The sequence below is a fragment of the Gopherus evgoodei genome, chromosome 17, assembly GCF_007399415.2.
Source record: "Gopherus evgoodei ecotype Sinaloan lineage chromosome 17, rGopEvg1_v1.p, whole genome shotgun sequence".
NCBI lineage: Eukaryota > Metazoa > Chordata > Testudines > Testudinidae > Gopherus > Gopherus evgoodei.
The window spans coordinates 21633515-21655901 of NC_044338.1; the positions used below are offsets into that span (position 1 = coordinate 21633515).

The 22387-nt window shown below is 47.0% G+C and overlaps 1 protein-coding gene across 2 annotated transcripts in view; it reads left to right on the top strand.

Moving 5' to 3' along the window:
- Positions 1-1666: 1666 nt before the first annotated feature.
- The window catches only part of HIP1 (huntingtin interacting protein 1), a 141753-nt gene continuing 121032 nt past the window's right edge, over positions 1667-22387 (top strand). For both annotated transcript variants that reach the window (XM_030536606.1, XM_030536608.1), the window contains exon 1: positions 1667-1789. In XM_030536606.1, coding sequence (XP_030392466.1) covers positions 1667-1789 — 123 coding nt within the window. The remainder of the gene's footprint in view (positions 1790-22387) is intronic.

Here is a 22387-nt window from a genome sequence, read left to right on the forward strand (position 1 = left end):
CGGTACCCACAATGCTACTGCCCTGGCCAAGCTACCCACAATGCTCTACTCCTATTGCCCTGGTCAATGTACCCACAATGCTTTACTTCTACTGCCCTGGCTGAGGTACCCACAGTGCTCCACTCCTACTGCCCAGGCCAAGATACCCAGAATGCTCTACTCCTATTGCCCTGGTCAATGTACCCAGAATGCTCTATTTCCACTGCCCTGGCTGAGGTACCCACAGTGCTCCACTCATACCCACAATGCTCTACTCCTACTGCCCTGGCCGAGATACCCACAACGCTCTACTCCTATTGCCCTGGTCAATGTACCCACAATGCTCTATTTCCACTGCCCTGGCTGAGGTACCCACAGTGCTCCACTAATACCCACAATGCTCTACTCCTACTGCCCTGGCCGAGATACGCACAACGCTCTACTCCTACTGCCCTGGCCAAGCCACCCACAATGCTTTACTCCTACTGCTCTGGTCAATGTACCCACAATGCTCTACTCCTACTACTCTGGCCAAGCTACCCACAATGCTCTATCCTATTGCCCTGGTCAATGTACCCACAATGCTTTACTCCTACTGCCCTGGTCAATGTACCCACAATGCTCTACTTCTACTGCCCCGGTCAATGTACCCACAATACTTTACTCCTACTGCCCCGGTCAATGTACCCACAATGCTTTACTCCTACTGCCCCGGTCAATGTACTCACAATGCTCTACTCCTACTGCCCTGGTCAATGTACCCACAATGCTCTACTTCTACTGCCCCGGTCAATGTACCCACAATGCTCTACTCCTACTGCCCTGGTCAATGTACCCACAATGCTTTACTTCTACTGCCCTGGTCAATGTACCCACAATGCTCTACTTCTACTGCCCCGGTCAATGTACCCACAATGCTCTACTCCTACTGCCCTGGTCAATGTACCCACAATGCTCTACTCCTACTGCCCTGGTCAGTGGGGGTTGGACTAGATGACCTCCTGAGGTCCCTTCCAGCCCTGACAGTCTATTCTATGACCCTACTAATGCACCCACAACGCTCTACTCATGATGGCCTGACTGAGCTACCCGCAGCGCTATACGCCTATTGGTACAGAGGGAGGCGGGCTGTACATGGTGGACACGCCCAGCAGCCAATGAGATGGCCTTCTTTGACTGAGGGGCCCTGATTTCGGTAACCCAGGCAGGAAAACAAGGGGGTGGGGAGTTTGATTGGCAGAAGATGGGTGTAGGGGGCAATTCTGGAGGTAAGCCGCAGGGTCGGGGCCAATGAGAGAAGAGTAGGCGGGGTAAGAAGGAGGTCTGGAAAACTGGGGGCGGGTCAAAGGTGCAAAGGGCCAGTGATCGAGGAGGAGGCGGGACAAAGGGGCGGGTCTGGGGGGGGCAGTTCTCTTTGGAATAGCAGCTGCCTAGACCTGTGAGCATGGAGAAGAGGCGGTAAGGGGCGGGACCGTGAGGCTCCGTACGGGTTCCACTGGGAGTTCAGTTCGAGGAGCATTCGCAGTGGCCAATGAGAGGCGGCAAGGCCGAGGGGCGGGAGGAGGCTCCCGGGGGGCGTGGCCTCCGTTTGAGCGGCAGGGGCGGGGGCCAATGCCGCGGGCGTGGGTCCCGCTAGCGGCGGGTAGCGGCTGCGGGGCGCGCGGCTGGCGGGCCGGGGCGAGCCGGGATGGACCGTGTGAGCAGCTCCATGAAGCAGGTGCCCAACCCGCTGCCCAAGGTGCTGAGCCGGCGCGGGGGCGGCGGCGGGGGCGGCCTGGAGGCGGAGCGCGAGAGCTTCGAGCGCAGCCAGGTACCGTAGGGGAGGGGGGATGAGTGAGTGGGGCTGGTGGAGGGGCGGGGCCTTGAGGGGGTGGGGGCCAAGGGGAGATGGGGTTGAGCAGTGGGAGGGTTGGAGGGGGCATTGGGGGATGCTGGGGGATGAGGAGTGGGGGCATTGGGGGGATGAGGAGTGGGAATGTTGGGGGATGAGGAGTGGAGACACTGGGGGATGCTGGGACGTTGGGGGGCTGGTGGGGGAAGAGGAGTGGGGGCATTGGGGGGATGAGGAGTGGGGGCATTGGGGGATGCTGGGGGATGAGGAGGGGGGATGCTGGGGGATGAGGAGTGGGGGCATTGGGGGCATTGGGGGATGAGGAGTGAGGGCATTGGGGGATGCTGAGGGATTTTGAGTGGGGGCATTGGGGGATGAGGAGTGGGGGCATTGGGGGGATGCTGGGGGATGAGGAGTGGGGGCCTTGGGGGGATGCTGGGGAAGAGGAGTGGGAATGTTGGGGGATGAGGAGTGGAGACACTGGGGGATGCTGGGGCATTGGGGGGCTGGTGGGGGAAGAGGAGTGGGGGCATTGGGGGGATGAGGAGTGGGGGCATTGGGGGATGCTGGGGGATGAGGAGGGGGGATGCTGGGGGAAGAGGTGTGGGGACATTGGGGGGATGCTGGGGGAAGAGGAGTGGGGGCACTGGGGGATGCTGGGGGATGAGGAGGGGGGATGCTGGGGGAAGAGGAGCGGAGGCATTGGGGGATGCTGGGGGATGAGGAGTGGGGGCATTGAGGGGCTGGTGAAGGTATTGGTGGGATGCACTGGGCTGTGCAGTACCAAGATACCCAGTCCCCCGAGAGCCAGGGGGATGAGATATCAGTAGGCAGAGAAGGCAAGACACAGACATGACCAGTTTGTGGATCCAGCCCCAAATGCTGTCCCTTCCCCAGTCTGTCTGCCCATCCATCTATGTAGGTGCCTTCTCTACCTGAAGTCGCTGCTGATAACCAGCTGCTGTTATTTATATGCACTGAGATGGCACCATGCCTTTGCCCGGAAGAGCCTGATCTAAATTAGACCTGCAATAAACAGACAGATGAAGCAAAGGGAGGGGCAGGGGAAGAAGCAGTGAGGCCCAGATATGTAAAAGTATTGTTCCGTCACACAGAGAGCAAATCATCTACCTTCTGGTATTTCTAAGCATGCACTGAGATGGGGCAGAAGCTGAAAGTCTGAAACTGTAGCTCAGATGTGAGAGGCACAAGTTTGGGAGAAGAGATGATTTTTGACAGACACAAAAGCAGCAGCTGGACTCCACAGTTGCTGCAGTGTGTCAGAGCAATGAGGAAAAGAAGGCAGCCTCCTGGCCCCTTTACTGGGAGAGTTTTGCTCAAGTTAGGGGAGTCAAGTGAAGGAAGCTAAGATTAGCCCTTGGTCTAGCCTACATAGGACTAGCTCATGCAGGTAGATCTTATTGGTCACAGATTTCAAGTTTCCAGGAGTTTTATCTACAGTTGGATGCTTCAAAAATTGTAGCTGAACAGATGCTACAGTGGTGGGTAAAATAATGGCAGCCAAGGTGAAAATATGCGTCTGTAGGTCTTGTAAAGATGAGTGTAATGTCCTTTTAAAAGGAGAGATTCCCATCTTGCAATTAACTCCAAATGCATATGCCTCACTGGAAATGCACACCCAGGTGCCCTCTCACATTTCACCTCTATCATTACATTGGTTTCCAGAGCAATTCCAGATAGACATTAAATGTCCCTTAACCTTCAAGGCTCCTAGCTTTCATACGATGGCCTGTTTAATGGAATCAGAGATGCTTTTGGTTCTGAATCTTCCCCGTTTGCTTTGAAGTGCTTATTTCAGTAGCTGTTCCACTATGCAGCAGGATTTATTAGATGCCTTTTGCTTTGAAATGTCTTATCCCTTTAGATTTGTGCAATTCACTAATATTCTAAAATAAAACTCCACTCTAGTTATCCTTGTAGGGAGCATTTTTATTTTTTGCACAGTGTGCACTTTGTGTTGTATAGACTGGAGAGTCTTGCGTTGACTTAAATAGCATTGCATCCCCATATAGGCAATGCCAATATGCTAGCAGATTGTTATTATCCATGTAGCTCTGTAATTGTGTATGTTAATATACATAAGGAACAATGTTCCAATGCAAATTACAACGTCCCTGCCTTTCAGCCTAAAGTCATGAGCAACCATTACAGAGTGGCATGTGGTCTTTGTAGCTGTAATACTTCTTGGAACAGGCAGGTTTGTCAGAGAGTTTTCTGGAAGAGAAGAGGAAGGAGACCTGGATGCTAATTGGGAGGCTGCTTTAAGCATAAGTGGGTCGAGGTGGCATGCAAGAAGGCACAGACTCGGAAGCAGTGGAAAGTAACAGAGGGATCAGCTGGGAGAGATGCTTGGCCAGCCCAAAGGGATTATATGGCAGGAGAGGAGAGCAGAGTCAGAGGGAGAATGCTGCAACTGAGGTAAAGTAGGAACTTTGGGGAAGCTTCCCTGTTGCTTTGCTCTTCATGGTGTCATTTGCACCAGTGCAAACTGCTGTCATTTTGATCTAGTAGCATTTTATACCCACTTTGCATTCACTGGTGTAAATGACTGCACAAGGGGCAGAGCAACAAAGAATCTGGCCCTCTATGGGGAATAAGAGGTAAAGCCAAGGCAGAGATTTGAGGAAGGAATGGAGGTAGTGCAGGCAAGGGATTGGGATTGCTTGTCAGAGCAATAGAATAGGAGAGGATCTAGCCAAAAGTATTATATTTATTATTGTTGTGCCTAAGAGCACCAGTTGTGAACCAGGGTCCCAGTGTGCTAGGTGCTGTACAAACACAGAACAAAAAGACAGTCTCTGCCCCTGAGAGCTTACAGTCTAAGTATAGGACGAGACACGAGATGGATAGACAGACCAAGGGGGGAATGGACAACATTGATCAGTGTGGTAGGCTGTGGTTTCAGCACACAAGCAGCCTAACAGTTGTCGAAAACTGACTGTGAAAGGATGGGGTAGAGGGTGAGACTACAGAAAAGGCAATAGTGGCTGCTGAGGTGGGAAACAACCAGAGTATGGGTTAATGTCCTGATGGCAGAGACATAGAGTAAGGCTCAGGGTTGGGTTTATGAGGTGTTGAGTAAGGGCTCCTGTTCTGTTGGAAGCTACCTAGGAAAAGTACTTAAAGCCCTACATTTAGAACTGGGAATAGCTTTGCAATCTAACAGGTCCTAAAGGGGATTGAGTGCAATCATCACTCGAGACTAGTGTCTCTAGTGTGATCCAGAGCCTGTAGAAAACAGTGAAACCTGTTTTTTTCAGGTCTGAAAGCCTTTATTCCAACTAAAGTTCTGTATTTCACTAAATGGACTCATCTGCCCAGACTAATGGGGTCCTTTCATCAAATATGTAGTGTAAGTATTCCCTTGAGAGCCTCTTCTTCCCCACAGAAAGTGAACATTACTAGACGGGTAATGGCACTAATTCTTATATCTTAGTGCAGACAGCAAAACATCAGACGATGAGAATTCATGCCATCAGCAACAAAAGTCCGTGCAAAACTTGGAACATCTGTATCACCTGAGTTTCATTTTCTTGAGGATAAGTTCTAACTGGGAGGACACAATATGTGAACATCAGGGTCTCAGGCACAAAGTAGCAAGGTCCAGAAAGCTGGTTATAGGACCAAATTATTCAGCATTTGTTTCTAAGCAAGTACTTATCAGCACTCAGCAAGGTGCTGCATCTTTTCTTGTTCTTAGTTGATCTTTCCAAATCTTTTGGTAGCTGGAAATCTCAGGGCACTGTGATGGAGTCTCTTTAACTCCATCACGGGATGCATGATCCTGTTCCAGTTTATGGTGAAGTCTCTGAGATATGCCAAGGTGACTAGAGGTTAACTATGATTTTTCTAAACACTCTTTATTCAACACTTTTCTGATCTGTGCCTCCAGATTTTGCACAGAACCTGATATGCATTTGTTTGAAATAGTGATTTTTTTTCATACAGAAGTTTCATCTGATTCCCAAGACCTTTATAAAATCAAGGTTTACCTGTATTTTTGTATCCCTAGCCCTCTCCCAGTGTACTTCTGCTGCCAAAAGACCAGGCAAATACTGAACATTTATGAAGAGGAATGTCCCATGCCAGAGTAGTATCCAAAGTGGAAAAGCCATGTCAAAATGGTTATTCAGTCCTGTTGGATGACCGACATCTGTTTCTTGTCATGACTCATCCTATGTCAGTGTTTCTCAAACTGAAGTCGCTGCTTGTGTAGGGAAAGCCCCTGGTGGGTCAGACCAGTTTGTTTACCTGCCCTGTCCGCAGGTCCAGCCGATTGCGGCTCCCACTGGCCACGGTTTGTTGCTCCAGGCCAATGGGAGCTGCTGGAAATGGCGCGGTCCGATGCCCTTACTGGCTGCCACTTCCATCAGCTCCCATTGGCCTGCAGCGGCGAACCACAGCCAATGAGAGCCGCGATCGGACGGACCTGCGGACGGGGCAGGTGAACAAACCAGCCCGGCCCGCCAGGGGCTTTCCTTATACAAGTGGCTACCCCAGTTTGAGAAACACTGTCCTATGTGGTGTGAGATCGGTATTGGGGTACTCTGTGAATATGATGAGACTGTTTATTAGATTCTACACAAGGATCCTGAATTTAATAGTTTTTCCTCTGACAAAGCTAATTTGTTGCTTTTGGGCCGGATGGGAATGAACTGTATAGTGGCAGACTTGCTGTCTCCGTTTCCCTGGCCTTGGTAGGTGAGTTCCTCAGGTTGCTTTGTGATGCAAACATAAAGATAGATCAAAATAACTTTGTTTTTATACTGTTTCAGTGCGTTTGCCAACTCTTGATGGACTTCCTGCTGGATGAAAGAACTTTTCCTAGAGCAGCTGAGATTAGACTGCCTGCTGTTGCTTTTTACATACCCGTAATGGCTCTGCTTTTCTTCAGCCATCAACACAGATGGTTTTTAATGGAAAAGCTGAGCAGCAGAGACATTGAGATCCTATAGATCCTGCTGTCTTACAGATACAAAATCAGATAGGAGTTTATAATTGCATGTGGATGTGAGGGCTTTTAAAATGACTGCCTAGCTTAATCTCTGTATCACTTGTTTGGATCTGCTAGTGCTTGTTACAGCGGCTGAAATGGAACAAATTTTAAGAGCTGAGCAACAACACTGGCTGGGGGAGGGGACCAACAAAAAAATAATGAATCATGACATATGTTGTTAGAAATGCTGTTACTTGTGTTTCCTGTAGCATTTAATTTAGTCTAACATCTGTATCCTCTGGAAATGATTCTTTTGCTTTCAAGGAGTCTTGCTACAGTAGTAACTATTCTGGATGAACCTTTAAAATGCTTGTCAGGGTTAAAGCTGTAGCGGCAAAGTTTGAAGCCAAAGGTCTGGACTCTCCTTGGTTAGGTTAGCATAGCACTGCAGTCTAATCCACTTTGATTTCCCGTCTCCCTTCCATTGCATTTATCCTCAGGGGATGCAGTTGTGATGCTGAGGACAGAGAAGTGATTCATGCTCTGTACTAACTAAACTTTTGCCTAGCAAACTAGCAGAGACAAGATGTTCAGCTGTTGGATAAGCCAAATATTTAACGAAAAAATAAAAAATAAAAAAAGAGAGAGTGAGTGAGAATAGAGGAAGGATGCATGTGTGGTGGGTAAGATGCATGCAGATGGTGTTACATTCAGAGATATACCACAGAGCAATAAAGGATCACAGAAAGCTCCAGGTGCTTCTCTCAGGATGATACCAATTACTCTTGAAGGAAAATGGATACAAGGAGATAATGTAAGTGAGGAGGGGGAAATGTGCACTCAGAATAGCAACTTCACTTGACAGAGCAGCTTCAAAACATGTTCTGCTTTTTGCCTACATTTGAATGATGTGTCCTTCAAAGCAGTGGTTTTCTGAAGGATTTGTGTTCTGTTACAGGAGCACTGCATTTCTACACAGACTGTTTAAACCTCCGCACACCACTCTAATCACAAAAGCCTTGTCTACACTGGTGTTTGCAGTGTTGCTGCAGCTGTGTTAGTCCCAGGATATGAGAGAGACAGGAAAAAATATTACCTCACCCACCTTATCTCTTTTGTCCATACAGGTGCATTGAGGCACTTGCGATTTGAAAGATACGCTATGTATCAGCCCCTGGGAGCTGTGCAGGGCGTTGTAGGGTAACAATCCCTGCAATACATGCTGCAGGTATTGTGTATGGACTTGGTGCCCCGTATGTGTCCAATGCATGATATGAATACATCACTGTTGTCACTTGCACCAGTTCAGACACACCAATGAGTGTTCCAGTAGTGCAGCTGTCTAGTGTAGACAAGCCTGCTGAGGAGAAGCAGGCTCCTAGGCTTTGTCCACACTACACCCACGTTCTGAAGATTTCCTTCTCTGTATCACAACCATGGGAAACTTTAGGAGAATACAGCTAATGAAGGCAGAGCCTTACTCCACATGATTCAGGTTGGCCCTTTTAAACAAAAGCATGCTGCAAGCCCTAGGTGAAATAAGGGCAGACACCCACTCCCAGTTGTTCTTTCTGTCTAGCTTTAATACCAGAGTGGTTTATTCAAGTAGGGAAGGAAGCAGAGGGAAAAGATACTACTTCCCCAAGGCAAGCCTTCCTCCAGATGTCTGGAAAAATGGGATTTCAGGCCTTCCCTCAGGATATATGTAGGAAAGGCACTGAATAGTAGAGGAAGAGACAGAGTGGGTTGTATGCTGTTTGGGGCAAGGACCTCTTTTTGTTTTGTGGATGTGCAGTGCAGTGCCCAGCACGGTGGGGCCCTGATCCATAGCTAGAGCTCCTAGGCTCTACTGCAGTACAAACAACAATAATCAGCACTAATGGCTGTTGACAATTTTGGATGAGAGACAAATCTAGAAGACCTTCACTGAGCTTGTGGACCACCACAGGGCTTGATTCACCATTGCTCTGCACCACGTTTATGCTGGTGCACTGTGGTTGTAAAATGCTGCCAAATCGGAACAGTAGAGTTTTTCTTCCCCTGTGCACTCACTGTGCATTGGTGTAAATCACTGCACAAGACACAGGACAATGGTGAACTGGGCCTGCAGATTGAAAGCTCTGCTGAGAAGTGAGGAACTTTTCTGGGTTGTAAAGTAGCTACCATTGCATATGTAGTCACTAGAGTCTGTTTATTTTAAGAGAAAATTGGCTAGCAGATTAACATCTGACCCTATGTGAATTTCAGGAGTCCAGTCAGCTGTCAGTAATGCATCTCCAGGCTAGAAGTACAGTTGAATCCCTGAATATGGCCTGATCTACACTTAAAAGTTAGTTTTGACATAGCTACAAAGATCGGGGGTGTGAAAAATTCACACCCCAGAGCGCTGTAGTTAAGCCAACCTAACCCCGCTGTAGATGTGCTGTGTTGACCTAAATACCACCTCTTGGAGAGGTAGATTATCAACAGCAACAGAAGACCCCCCTCCGTTGCTGTAGCAAGCATCTGCACTATGGCTCTACTGTGGCATAGCAGCAGAACCGCTGCTGGGGCACCCACTGTGTCGATGTGCCCTTTGTCTGCACTGCGGGCAGGTGGTGTGATTGCAGCCTCAGCTAGATCCAAGCTAGCTTGAATAAGTAACGGTGTTGCTACAGCAGCAGGCATGGTGGCACAGCTTCTGCTGCATTATGTTCTTGGGTAGGGTTGTACTTTGGTAGACCAAAGCTAGCTCAGGTATGTCTACACCTGTGCTGCAGTCACACCTCCTGATTGCAGTGTAGACACAACCTTGAAGTTTTTTAATTTCCATTTAGAAGACATACTGAAGTGCATTTTCTCTGTCCCTGGCCTGTTACTCTCTTTACAATGTATTGTTTGACTGCTGTCCCCCTGGGAGCCTTGAGAAAACAAAATGTGCCTCTCATTAGGCTATCCCTCACTGAGCAAAATCATGTAAACAAATGTTTATTGCCCTTAGACGGTAAGGTCTTTGTCATGAGGACCTATTGGTTGGCTCAGTTCGCGTGTTGTACATCATTTTGTGCACTTATGGCACTACATAAATAATGATATACTGCATCAAATGTCAACTTGGCATCTGGTTTAAGAAAGAGGGAGCAGGCGTGCATACAACTTTAATTGCTGGGACAAGAGTTTGATGTGCCCATCTTGCAACATATTTCATTTTACAGGGAACGTAAGAGAGAAGATATCTTGGTGTGATCCTTAGAGAACATAGAGTAAGAATGTGGTTGACTGGAACTGGCGTGAGGATGAAGAACTGTTGTTTCTGTAGAGGGAGCCTGCTTTGTCACTGTAAGAGCTAATGTGCTCTGAATGTGAATGTAAGTTTCATTGGATAGGGGAACTTTGAGACATAGTGTTTGAGCGCCTTCCAGTCGTACATGACTAATATTTGTCACATGTGGTTTGTTCTTTTGCTGAGTGCTTGATTCAGACCAAGAAGGAGTATTCAGTATCTGTGACCATTTTGGTTTGGGGATATCTTCTTAGAGCGCCAACAGCCCATGGTTTTTTCTTTGTTTTTGTAGAGGGAGGGAGGGCTGGTACCTTTCTGTTAGTCAATGGACTGAGATCACTAACTTGCTTCACATAGTCACTTGACAGCCGTTGGAGGGTGGTAACATTTGGTATTACTGATGTGTGTGTGGTTCAAGCTGGTGATGGAGAGGTGGAAGCCAAGTATCCCCTTTCCTATCTCTTAAACTAGCCAGTCTTTGCTGATTCTTTTTAAGTGAAAATGGCATAGACCGAAGTGTAAGAGCTTTGTTCTGTGTTTGAAGCCTGTTGATCACTTTAAACACCCGGTAACACAACTGTAATGCATAGAAGTAGCATCATTGCTGATTGACTGGCTCAGGTATCTGGAGAGCTTCACCTCTTCTGAGCTATGAATCCTCCTTTAGAGAACCAGGATTATTCCTCTACCAGGAGCAACTCTATTTCGGAGCCTGCAGCAGAGAAACCTCTTCCTGTTCTGCAGTTCAGAGGATGTGGGCCTTTGGAGCCCCAGAGGGGGATGTGGTCAAACAGTTGACAAGAAGGTATGAATATCAGAAGGGGAAAATTAGTTTTCTTGTCAACTGTTTGAAATGGGCCATCCTGATTACATTGTCCTCATTACCCTGATTTTTCCTCCCTTGGTATTCTACTGTTGAGAATATCCCATTTTCACCTGAATTGAATTGACTTGTTAGCATTGACTCCCTGACTTGGTACGGCAACTCCAATTTTTTCATATACTGTGTATTTATACCTGCCTACTGTATTTTCCACTCCATGCATCTGATGAAGTGGGTTTTAGCTCACCAAAGGTGATGACCAAATAAATTTGTTAGTCTCTAAGGTGCCACAAGGACTCTTCATTGTTTTTGCTGATATAGACTAACACGGCTACAACTCTGAAACCTGTCACTCCTGAATGTTCCCCTTTTCTAGTGAATGTCCAGTTTCAGAGATCCATCTTCCTCTACCGCTTGCTGACCGAGCTAAGGGAGAAAGGCAGAAATTTCTCTAAAGTGTAGTGGGGTTGGCACAGTGTACAAAACTCAAATAGAAATACTGTCTTCATTCCAGAAGGCCACATTTTGCCATCCTTACTCACAGTGAGCAGTACATGTTTGCCCATGGATTTCAGTGGAACTAGTGGGTAGTAAATGGAAGTGGGGGGGGGAGAATGTACTCCATAACCATGAACATACTGTACGTGTGCATCTCCCTGATGTGTCCTCCAAGTCCAGCTTTGGCACCATGCAGTTAATGGGCTGCATTAAGAGAAAACTGCACTCAAAAAGCTGATGTGGAATCTCCCAATTTCAAGGTACACATGAACGTGAAAACTATCCAGACAAAAAGATTTGAAAGTAGTTTTAGATACCATGCCTGCCCCTGAGTCCTTCTGCCAACATCTCCAGTTTGTCAGTCATGTTTCCCTATATTTAAAAAAAAAAAAATTCTCTGGTGCTGTGCAAAAGACCCTCACAAACAGCATAAACAGACTGACTACACTGGAGAAAGTGGGAACCTGACTAGACCCAGAGTGATAACAAAAGCACTAAGTAAATGGAATAAAAAGAGAATATTTGTGATTTTTTTTATGTATTAATAATCGGAGGTGTTACTTATAACCACCGAAGGTAAAATCTTATGAAATGGAAGTGTGATTTCTTTTTTTAAGTTGGTGGTCTAACTTCAATTTCTTTAGTAAAAAATTGGAAAGCAGCTCACTGCCAAGCACAATAGCTGGGCTGGAGAGTGCTGTCCTTAGTTGCCTTTGCAGCCAAAACCAATAATATTTAATAAAATACTGTATGGGGGGAGATTACTGTCCCCCCTACCCCTCCTCTTTCTCATCTTGTGTGCATAATGGGCCAAATTGTCTTCCCACAGGGCCCCTGAGCAGCCCTGTTAATTGGAGTGGACTTGTGTGGAAGAGTTATGTTGACACAGAATGGGCCCAGTCATAGGCATGATGGGAAATACTAGTTTACTGCTAGCAGAACATTTTAAAAACCTGTTATTTTCTCAGTGGTTCAGATGCTGTAGCCATCCATCAGTTTTGCTAAGAACATCAACTCTTACACAGGAAATGAGGCTTCTCTTAAAGTGCCAGAGTGTTACTATATATAGCCTTTGCATGCAGATATTTAAAGAATTGTGTTGACACTTGCAGAGAACAGGGGAAAAAATAGCTCTTGTCTGTGGAAAGTGACAAGTTAAGCCTGATGAACCCCATCCTAAGGGAGTAGGTGATACAGTGGATTAGTTCACTAGACTTTCACCTTTGGAAAAATGAACTGAATGCCCTCAATTTCCAGTGACTTAAATAGGAATTGAGGGTGCTTAGGACTGGAATTGTAGTTGGCTTCCATAGCTAATGAACATGAGTCATCTGGTCTGTCTTGAGTCCCTGTTAGAGATTTATTTATATCCCAGTGGTTTCACTAACACGAATGAAAATATTTTAATTCTCAACAATTTACTGTAACATGTGGCTTCTTACCCTTTTCCTGTGCTTTGGGTTGTGGCCGCTGTTATATATATATGTGCAGAGATCACAATGAATTTTTTACATAATGATACACTCTGGAAACTAACATGTGCTGTGAGAATCATGGGTCTGATCCTGCTCCCCCTGAAGTCAAGGGCATTTTGCCACTGACTTCAGTGGGTGCAGGACTGGGTCCTGTATTTTCAGGCTGTTGTTTGATTAGTGCCGCTACAGTAGGGCATGTGATGTGTCTGTATTTGAGTGAATTTCAAGCCATCTGGTAACAGGCAGAGGTCCTCTCATAGTGAATACAGGGGTCTGCAAAATGACAGTGACCTCCTGAGGCCAAGGGAAGTCTGCAGTTGTGAAAAAGCTTTGTCATAGAGTTCAGCGATGTTTTAAATGAGCTTGAGGTTCTGATAAAGTGGAGATCAATATAAAACATTCTAACGGTGACCAGTTTAAATTGGATGGATTCTGTATTCAAGTAAAGGATTTTCCGGTGAGTATTTCACTGGTTTAATGAAAATAGGAATTGCTTCTATTTCTTCTAAATCTTGGTAGCAACCTATTTGTTGTCCATTTTTAGTGATAGTTCAGCCTTGCAAACTAGACTACATTATTTTTCTCAAGGTCTCTCTGAAGCGGACGATGCCATTTGCTCTTCAGGGTTTGCCAAGGCTGCAGAGATTTATTGCCAGGCACAGAATGGAAACCAAAAGGATGTGATGTGCCTGGTCACTGGGAGCCCAGGATGAGAGGGAACTACAGGTAGTTTTTATATAGGAAATAAACAGTTACTCTTGTTGTCCTGACCAACCTGTATTCACAATGCTTGTCACAAACTCTGCTCTTCCTCTGCATGACTGCTGTCAGTTGTACCTGCCAATGACATGTCCCTTCCCCCACCATACCTGGATTCATGCAGGAATGAGATTGTGCCTGTAACATGGTGCTGGTCAGGAGACCTGGCCAGGCCCCTGTTAGCCCCAGCTCCCATTAAGGGGAATTAATGGGAGCTGGCAGGGTGTGGCTCATTGGCGGGCTAAAGAAGAAACAACTGTGGGTTTTATGGGCTGGGGGCTGTATAAAGCTCACAGGAAGGAAGCAGGAAGCGGGCGGGACAAGGAGAGGCAGGAGTTCCAGGGTGGAGTTCCCAGCTAGCTGCAGAAGCTAACTGTCCCTCAAGGGGCTGCCTGGACTGAATTGAACTATATAGAAAAGTGATGGCAACAAACACTGAAAATAAAAGGGCACTGGTGTTTGCACAGAGAGGGCTCTGGTTGGTTTTTGAGAGGAGTGGTGAAGTGCACCGCTACAATGCCCCACAGCTAAGTTGCCTGCTGATCTGAGCGTTTTAGCATCTCATTGGAGCCAGAGCAAGAGCAATGTCAGATAAAAACAACCCTTACAGGACGAGGAGTCTGCTAGAATTCAGGGTAGCTTATTTTGACTGCTGTGGAACTGGAAACAGCTCTCTGTATGTTCTCTCCAATGCAGACAGTTGAACAGATCCTGCAAAATATGCTGTGAGGTACTTTAACAGCGATAGCTAAAGCAAACACATGAAACACATTTGGGACATTTAGTTCTTAACCTTTGACTTTTCAGATAATCCCTGGGCAGTTCCAGGGGACACAGGAAATCAAAGGAATGGGAATTGGATGAAACTGTTACAACATGGATACATACCTGGCTAGGAAATCCAACAAGGAGTAATGAACGGTTCAGTGATGGGTGGAGTCCCTGAAGATCTGCATGCAATAACTTGGTCATATTAAGTCGCATTCTTTGACCCTTGGAGCTGTTTCAGATTTCAGCCTCCTCTTGTGTGGGTTGAAACTTCCAGGGTTTGTTCTGCTAAGTGTTAAGTTACATATTTGCACTGGTTACTGAGTTTCCAACTACAGGGGTTGGACCTATCACTGTATTTGGGACTCTTGGGGAGACAGTGTGGGCCCCTCAGGTATTGGGACCAGCAGTTCCAGTGAGATGAAACATTGTCAGAGAAGGGTATTGTGTTTCCAGTTCCTGTAGCTGTGGGTCTCTTTGTGTGTGTCTGAGGGGGAGTTCCTAGTGTGTAATCTTGGGTTTGCTTGCATGTTACCCAGCCAAGTCGAAACACTAATAGGGGGCACCATTTTAGCCATTATTCCATTGCCTGGGCAGTGTTAGCCCAGTAGGTGCAATGGAGGGTGTGAGGGTGCCATTGGGCACTGTAACCAGAGCAGCACTGCTCATGAAGCTGTAGTGCAGGTAGTATTAGTTTCCTTTATAATCCTCTTTCTTTTTCAACATGCCTTAAGGCTGTAAATTGACTTAAGGAACAATGTGTTTAGATTAGATTTTTCTTTTTTTTTCTTTTTCTTGCATTTGTAAATATCTGACTTTAAATATTTCAAAGATAAAGAAAAGAAGAAGGCACAAGTTAAAGCTGTTATTCCATCCTTCATAGACTCAGACTTTAAGGCCAGAAGAGACTATCGTGATCATCTAGTCTGACCTTCTGCACGTTGCAGGCCACAGAACCTCATCCACCCATTCCTGTAGTAGGCTCAACAACTCTGGCTGAGTTTCTGAAGTCCTCAAGTCTTGATTTAGACTTCAAGTTACAGAAAATCCACCAACAGCCAGGCTGTTGACCACAACAAATGGTCAGTCTCTGGAAAGTTTTTGTTACAGTCTTAGGCCATGTCTACATTACCACTTCTGTCAGTTTAACTGGTGTGTGTGTGTGTGTGTGTGTGTGTGTGTGTGTGTGTGTGTGTGTGTGTGTGTGTGTGTGTGTGTGTGTGTGTGTGTGTGTGTGTGTGTGTGTGTGTGTGAGAAACACCCTCCTGAGCAACATAAGCTACACTGTCAGAAGCGCCGGTGCGGACAGCACTACGATGGCAGGAGAGCTTCTCCTGTCGACACAGCTACTGCTGTTCGTGGAGGTGGTTTTATGATGTTAACGGGAGAGCTCTCTCCCACTGACACAGAGCAGCTACATGAGTACAGTGATGCAGTTGCATCAGTACAGCCCGTGCCACTGTCAACTCGCTAGTGTAGACGTGGCCTGAGCTGAAAAACTTGGTTTATTTGTCATTCCCTGAAGGTAGGGAGCACTGGTTAAAGCCGCGCACAATACAGTGTAGGTTTTATGCAGATTTATCTTATGCAGATCTGCCAGTGTAACTCAGTCCTGGCTTCCAGCATCTCCTGCTGTTCCAGTCTAGTTCCTTCTGGGCTAGATTCTAATCTAGGAGTTTATACCAACTCATCACCTTGGTAGGTGTCTAAGGCCGTGTCTACACTATAAACTTTTCCTGACACAAGTTATATTGGCATAAAGGTGCCACAGTTAATGCAGGGAGTCCTCGACTTTACAACAGTCGACTTACAGTGAACGGCACTTACAGCGTTTCTCAGTTGACACCCTGATTGGATATACAACAATGGTTTTGACTTTATGATGCTCCGTCCCGCAATGGAGTGAATTGCGGTTCCAAGTTACGACGTTTTGACTTACGGCACAATTATCAGGAACCAATTGTGTCGTAAGTCCGAGAACTGCCTGTATATTGCTTGGCTCCTTGCATCAGCACTGCACGAGCTCACTAGGAGTGCTTGTGTCATTGCACAGTGCGGTGCCCCGTGGGCAACCTGCCACTGCGTGATGCTGCAGAAATGAGTCACGCCGGGTGACTGGGAGCAAGGGCTCAACTTCCCTGCATGCAGCTGTCTCCTTTCTGTAATGTCATCTATATCCTGTGATTTTTATGCCTTTTATAAAAAATACCTCAAACTGCACGGACCTTGTTGCTGTTCTCCCTCTCTGACTGAAGCATGGAACCTGCACAGCTCTGTGCTATTGTCATGAGTGTTGCAAGCACAGGACCCACCATCCTCTGGTATTTGCAGAGCTATGAAAAGAACCGAGTCAAGGGGAACGTGACAATTTTTTGGAGAACAGATTGCTCTGGGACATAGTGAGAAACCATTGAAGGTTGTTGGCATTCATGGAGCAGCTGCAAATGGTGGAATGCTGCTTTTGGGCCCAACAAACAAGCACTGACTGGTGGGATTGCATCGTAATGCAGGTTTGGGATGATAAGCAGCAGCTGCAGAACTTTCAGATGTGCAGGACTGCATTCCTGGATCTGTGTGCTGAATTCACTCCAGCCCTCCAGTGCTGGGGTGACAGACTGAGAGCTGCAGGGACAGTGGAGAAGCAAGTGGCAAACTTGCAATGCTGGACTGCTGCTGGTCAGTGGGAAATCATTTTGGAGTTGGAAAATCCACTGTGAGGGCCGTTGTCATGCAGGTGTGCAGGGCCATTAGTTGTCTCCTGCTCTGCAGCACTGGGACTCTCAGCAGTGTGCAGGCTTTAGTTGATGGATTTGCTGAAGTGGGATTCACGGACTCCAGTGGAGCCGTAGATGGCGTACATATCCCTATTTTGGCACCAGCCCTCCTTGTCATAGAGTACATCAAAAGAAAGAGCTACTCTTCTGTGATTATGCAAGCATTAGAGGGCCATTGTGTGCACTTCACCAACATCAATGTGGGCTGGTCAGGGAAGGTGCATGACGCTCGCATCTTCAGGAACGCAGTACTGTATAAAAAGCTATAAGCATGGACTTTCTTTCCCCACTTGTAGTTTGCCATTGGCAGTGTTGAAATGCCAGTAGTCATCCTCCGGGACCCATCCTGCCCCTTGCTCTCTTGTATCCCAGCTACCCAGACAGCACCAAGAAATGACTCAACTACCAGCTTAGCAGGTGCAGAATGACAGTTGAATGTGCTTTTAGTGGATTGAAGGGACGCTGGCATTGTTTAGTCACAAGATTGAATTTCTTTGGAAAAACACCTAGTGGTTATAGCTGCCTGCTGTGTCCTGTATAATATCAGTGAAGCACAGGGGGGACATTTCTGCCAGGGCGGAGGTGGAGTGACTCTCTACTGAGTTTGAAGAGCTAGACACAATTGCTATTAGAAAAGCTCAACATGGAGCTATACAGCTCAGGGAGGCTATGTTAAAGTGCTCTTTCAGTGAGTCACAATACTGTGTCGTGGTGTGCTGTGTTCTACCTAACCCTGCTGTTTTGGGGCCTGTTAAGAATTGTGTGGTGCTTGCTGTACATCTATGAATATAGCACTAACAATGCACCTATTAGTTTTGTGGTGCTTGTTGTACATTTATGATTATTACACTGAGTTTTGTCACTGATCCTATGAGTTGTTGTTGCACAGTGTGACCCAAGTAAGTGGCTGTTTTCACTACTGCTAGGGAGTCTGCAGCGTATGTTGGGAACTAATAATGGCTTGTTTTCCAAAGATTCGAATTTTGAGTTATAAAATCAGTGCAAAGAAAAGACTGTGCAACTTAAAAGCAAATACATAAAAAATGTAATAAATTAATGGAACAGAAGTTAACAGAGGGAAAAAACGTTCATGTCCATTTTATCTGCACATACACTGACCTGTGAGTGTCATGGTTGCTGTATGTGAAGCTGTGGTTGTCCTCAGTGTCCACTGGGGTGGAGGGGTAGGAATGGAGATGCAGCCCCTGATGCCGTGTGTCATGTTGGGGGGGGGGGTGTAAGGAGGTGCTATAATGGAGTTCTCCATGGACTGCAAAGGGAGGTGAGTCTGTGATTGTTGAACCTGTAGGTTCACAAGCGTGTGCAGCATCTGTGTTTGCTGCTAGAGAAGCCCCATTATGTCTTGGTGCATCTCCCTCTCCTTTTGCTGCTGGGATTCCTTCTCCTGTCTGCTCTTCTCTTCACCAGGTTGTCTGCAATATTGATCCCCAGGGCTTTGTGCTCACAATCTGATGCAGCACGGACACTTGCAGGATCTCACTGAACATGTAATCCTGAGTTCTCTTCTTTCTCCTCCTTATCTGGCTCAGGCGTTCCATGGGTGTGGAGGGGGCAGCAGCCTCCGACAATACTGACAATTCTGCTCTGTGTGTTGAGTCACAACAGGAAGCAAAAGTTAAGATTCAGAACTTCCATCCCTTGCTCCCCTAAAGTTTTAAACAAGACATGCTGATTGACACTTCTGCTTTGGAACGCTTGTGCACAGCACCACTCACAGCACCAGCTGTGGTGAGTGCAGCCTGCCAGAGGCTAGGGAAATTGCTCAGTTGCATGAAACTATGAGCCATTCAGGCAGTGGCACTGAATACTGGCACCATTTTCCACAAGCAGTGGTGATTTTAGCTGATATCTCACTCTTGAGGGAGACAAAGGCACAGAGCTCTGCTGCTGCTGCTGCTGCTGCTGTCCTGAAGCTGGGTGGGCCCATATGCTGGTAGCCTGTGCACTGCAATGACGCCTACAAAAGTTATCGCTGAGCGGCATGGGACAGTGTCCTTCTGCAGAGGAAGAAGTAAGGCTGCCATCCCTAGAAGCTGTGGGGAGAGGATTGCAGAGTGCCTCCATGAATGTTCCATTGAGAATATCAGGAGGATTCAAGGGACATCCCTGTGCGCATAAACAAATTTGCTCGGCTTGGCTTCTCCTGCCTAACTATGCAGGGGAATGAAAAACAGGTAACACTACCTCTCTGTGTTGTCCCACTGCCTTGTCTAATAGTAGTAAATGAATGAAAAGTCAATAGCTGTGTCCCATGAAGCTGGGGACACCATCAGTACATCATTGTAATGGGAAATACACGTACCTGAGGTTCTTCCTCTGTATCAGGCTCACCCATGCTCCACTGACTGGACCGTGGGGAAGTCTCAAACGGGTTCTGGCTCACTGCATAGATGGATCCACCAGTTTCATGTCCCGCATCTCCCACCTCTTCCTCATCCTCACTGTTCACAGCATGGGTCAGTGCCTCGGGCTCCTCCCGAGTGTTCACACTGTGAGGAGAGGAAGGGCGTGCAGTCTCCGCCAACTGTGCATGCAGCTCCTTGTAAAAGCAGTAGGTCTGCAGCTTGGCATTGGATTGACTGTTGGCTTCCTGATATGCCTGCTGCAGTTGCTTTGCTTTCATGCAGCACTGCTGCTGATCACTGTGTTATCCCTCTTCCGCATCCCCTGTGCAATGTGCTCAGAAATGTCCTCATTGCTCAGTATTGGTAATGATGAGAGTCCTAGGGCAGACTGCTCTTCGATTACTCCATCCGTCCATCGTTGGAACTTATCTGATACCACCTCCCCCCCCCACATTACTGCAGTATCTGAATGTCTCACTATTTTTAATGCACTTGTCCTCATACCACCCTTCTGAGGTAGGGAACTGCTGTTATCTGTTTGAAGATGGAGACTGAGGCACAGAGGATCCAAGGGCTAGTCTGTGCAGTGGGTGGGCTGGGGGGCTAAACTGGATTAAGTTGAGTTAATCTGGTTTGAAGATGCTTGCATACACCCGATGCAATTCATATAGCGCACTCATTCCACATTTGTCATGAACTCTGAAGTCCTCTTTCAAAGTGACTTTGGTCTATTGTTTGTGTGCACACAATGCTGTTGCTCACTACTTTGTAGTCTTCCAACTGCTATCCCATGTTGCTTTGTGGGCATCTGGTACTGACCCGTCTGTGTACCTGCTGTGTGCTCTGCGCTGCTCTGGTGGCAAGTGACTGGATGTCCTCTCCCCGTTTTAAAAACTGGTTTGGGGCCAGAATTTGTTCTTTTGCTCCTGGATTTGTGTATATCAGCATTGCTGCGACACTACTCCAGAAGCTGTACAGCATGCCTTGAGAAGCTGCTTGGAGCCATGCTGAGACCCTAGATCTCATCGCCATCTGGGGAGAAGCCAGCCACCAGAGTAAAGATCTTTCTGTGGATACTGCAAAGCAGTTGTCCATGAGGATGCAACCAGGACGCCAGCTGTACAGGATGAAGAACAAACAGCTCAGTAGAATGTACATTAAAACCAAGATCTGATGGTGGAAATGTGACCTTTTCCTCTTTTGAGGAGCTAGACAAGCTTTAGCTCAGTGACACCACTACCGACTCCAAGAAGGGGTCCCAATTCCTAGCCAGAATCCCAGGCTGGGACTGAAGGGTCAGATCCTGTCAAGGGAACCTCATAATGTCAATTATCTTTAAAATTTCTTATTATTTTTATTATGCTACGTTGCTCTGCTAGCTTCTGTCTGGGTGTCCCACGGCCACCGCCATTTTAAGTGGATGTGATGTAGAAGCTTTTCTGAGTCTCTAGCCCCTGCTCTCCTCCCTCTCTAAGCCCAAACAATCTGTTTGCTCCCCAACTCCGTCTTTAAAATGCGGCTGTTCTGTCCAAGCAATTGGCCTCTCTCTTATGCTAAAGCCCTGACTATCGACTGTTTTTAAGCCCATGCTTCAGTGGACACATGCCCATATACATATTTTTCCTTTCATTTCTTTCATCTGTCCTGCCCAACTAATGTCGGGGTGTCCAGCTTCCAGTTGGCAATGGCGACCCGCTTCTCGGTGGTTATGGAGCACCACATGTAGTACGATGCCGCTGTAGCTCCAGGGCTGCATGTATGCCTTCACCATCCTGAAATTCCCTCGTCACTGCTGGTCATCACAGGTCTGCAGAATGATCCTTTTTCACCTACTGATGCTGGTTTCCCAAACCAGAAACATTGTTGCATGGTGTGAAGCTGCTCCAGGAACAGCTCCTGTAGTAGTAGTTGCTCAGTGTCGGTCTCTTCCTCGTCTTCATTCTGCTTCCTCTGCTGCTGCTGAAACTCCTGCTACTGCTGCTGCCACATCATCTGCTCATGGTGCGGTGGGCAAAGTCTCAAACTGAATCACCCAGCTTTGAGAGCTGAAATATAGCCCAACCAGCCTCTGCATAATACATGGTTATCAGTGTAGTGGCGTGGAGAGCTGCTGGCTGAAAGCAATTTGAAAATGGCGCTATCCTGCTTGATTTCCACTCTTGTATGCAGTGTAATTGTAGCTGTGTTGGTCCCAGCATATTAGAGAGACAAGGTGGGTCAGGTAATTTCTTTTATTGGACCAACTTCTGTTGGTGAGAGAGACGAGCTTTTGAGCTGCACAGGCTCTTCTTCTGGTCTGGGAAAGGTGCTCCCAGGGCTTGTGTTCACTACGGGGTAAATTGGCGCTGCTGCAATCGATGCAGCAGTGCTGATTTAGCAGGTCTGGTGAAGACGCAATAAGTCAGTGGGAGAATGCTCTCCCATCGACTTCAGTACTCCACCTCAACAAGAGGAGGAAGCTATGTCGACAGGAGAGCATTAAGTCGATGTAAACTGTGTCAACTTAAGTTGCATAACTTACATCGACTTAACCCTCTAGTGTAGATAAAGCCCCAGTGTCATAGCTAAAGGCAAGGTGGAACAGATTGTTTAGCATAAGTAGTTAGCACATAATGTAAGGGACCATTCAAGGCAGAGTGGCCTCTGCAGTCATAGGAGAAAGGAAGGAATTAGTGGGTTACGGATTGTTGTAATAAGCCATAAATCCAGTCTCTCTGTTCAGGCTATGATTTTAAGTGTCTATCAGAGTTACGAATTTAAGCTTCCAGGCTTACCTTTTGAACATGTTGTGCAGGTTTCTTTTGAGGATGAGGACTGAGAGATCAGACCTAGAGTGATCCTTCTGTGAAGTGTTCACTCCCATGTGTTAGGGTGTTTTTGTCTTATATCATTTTC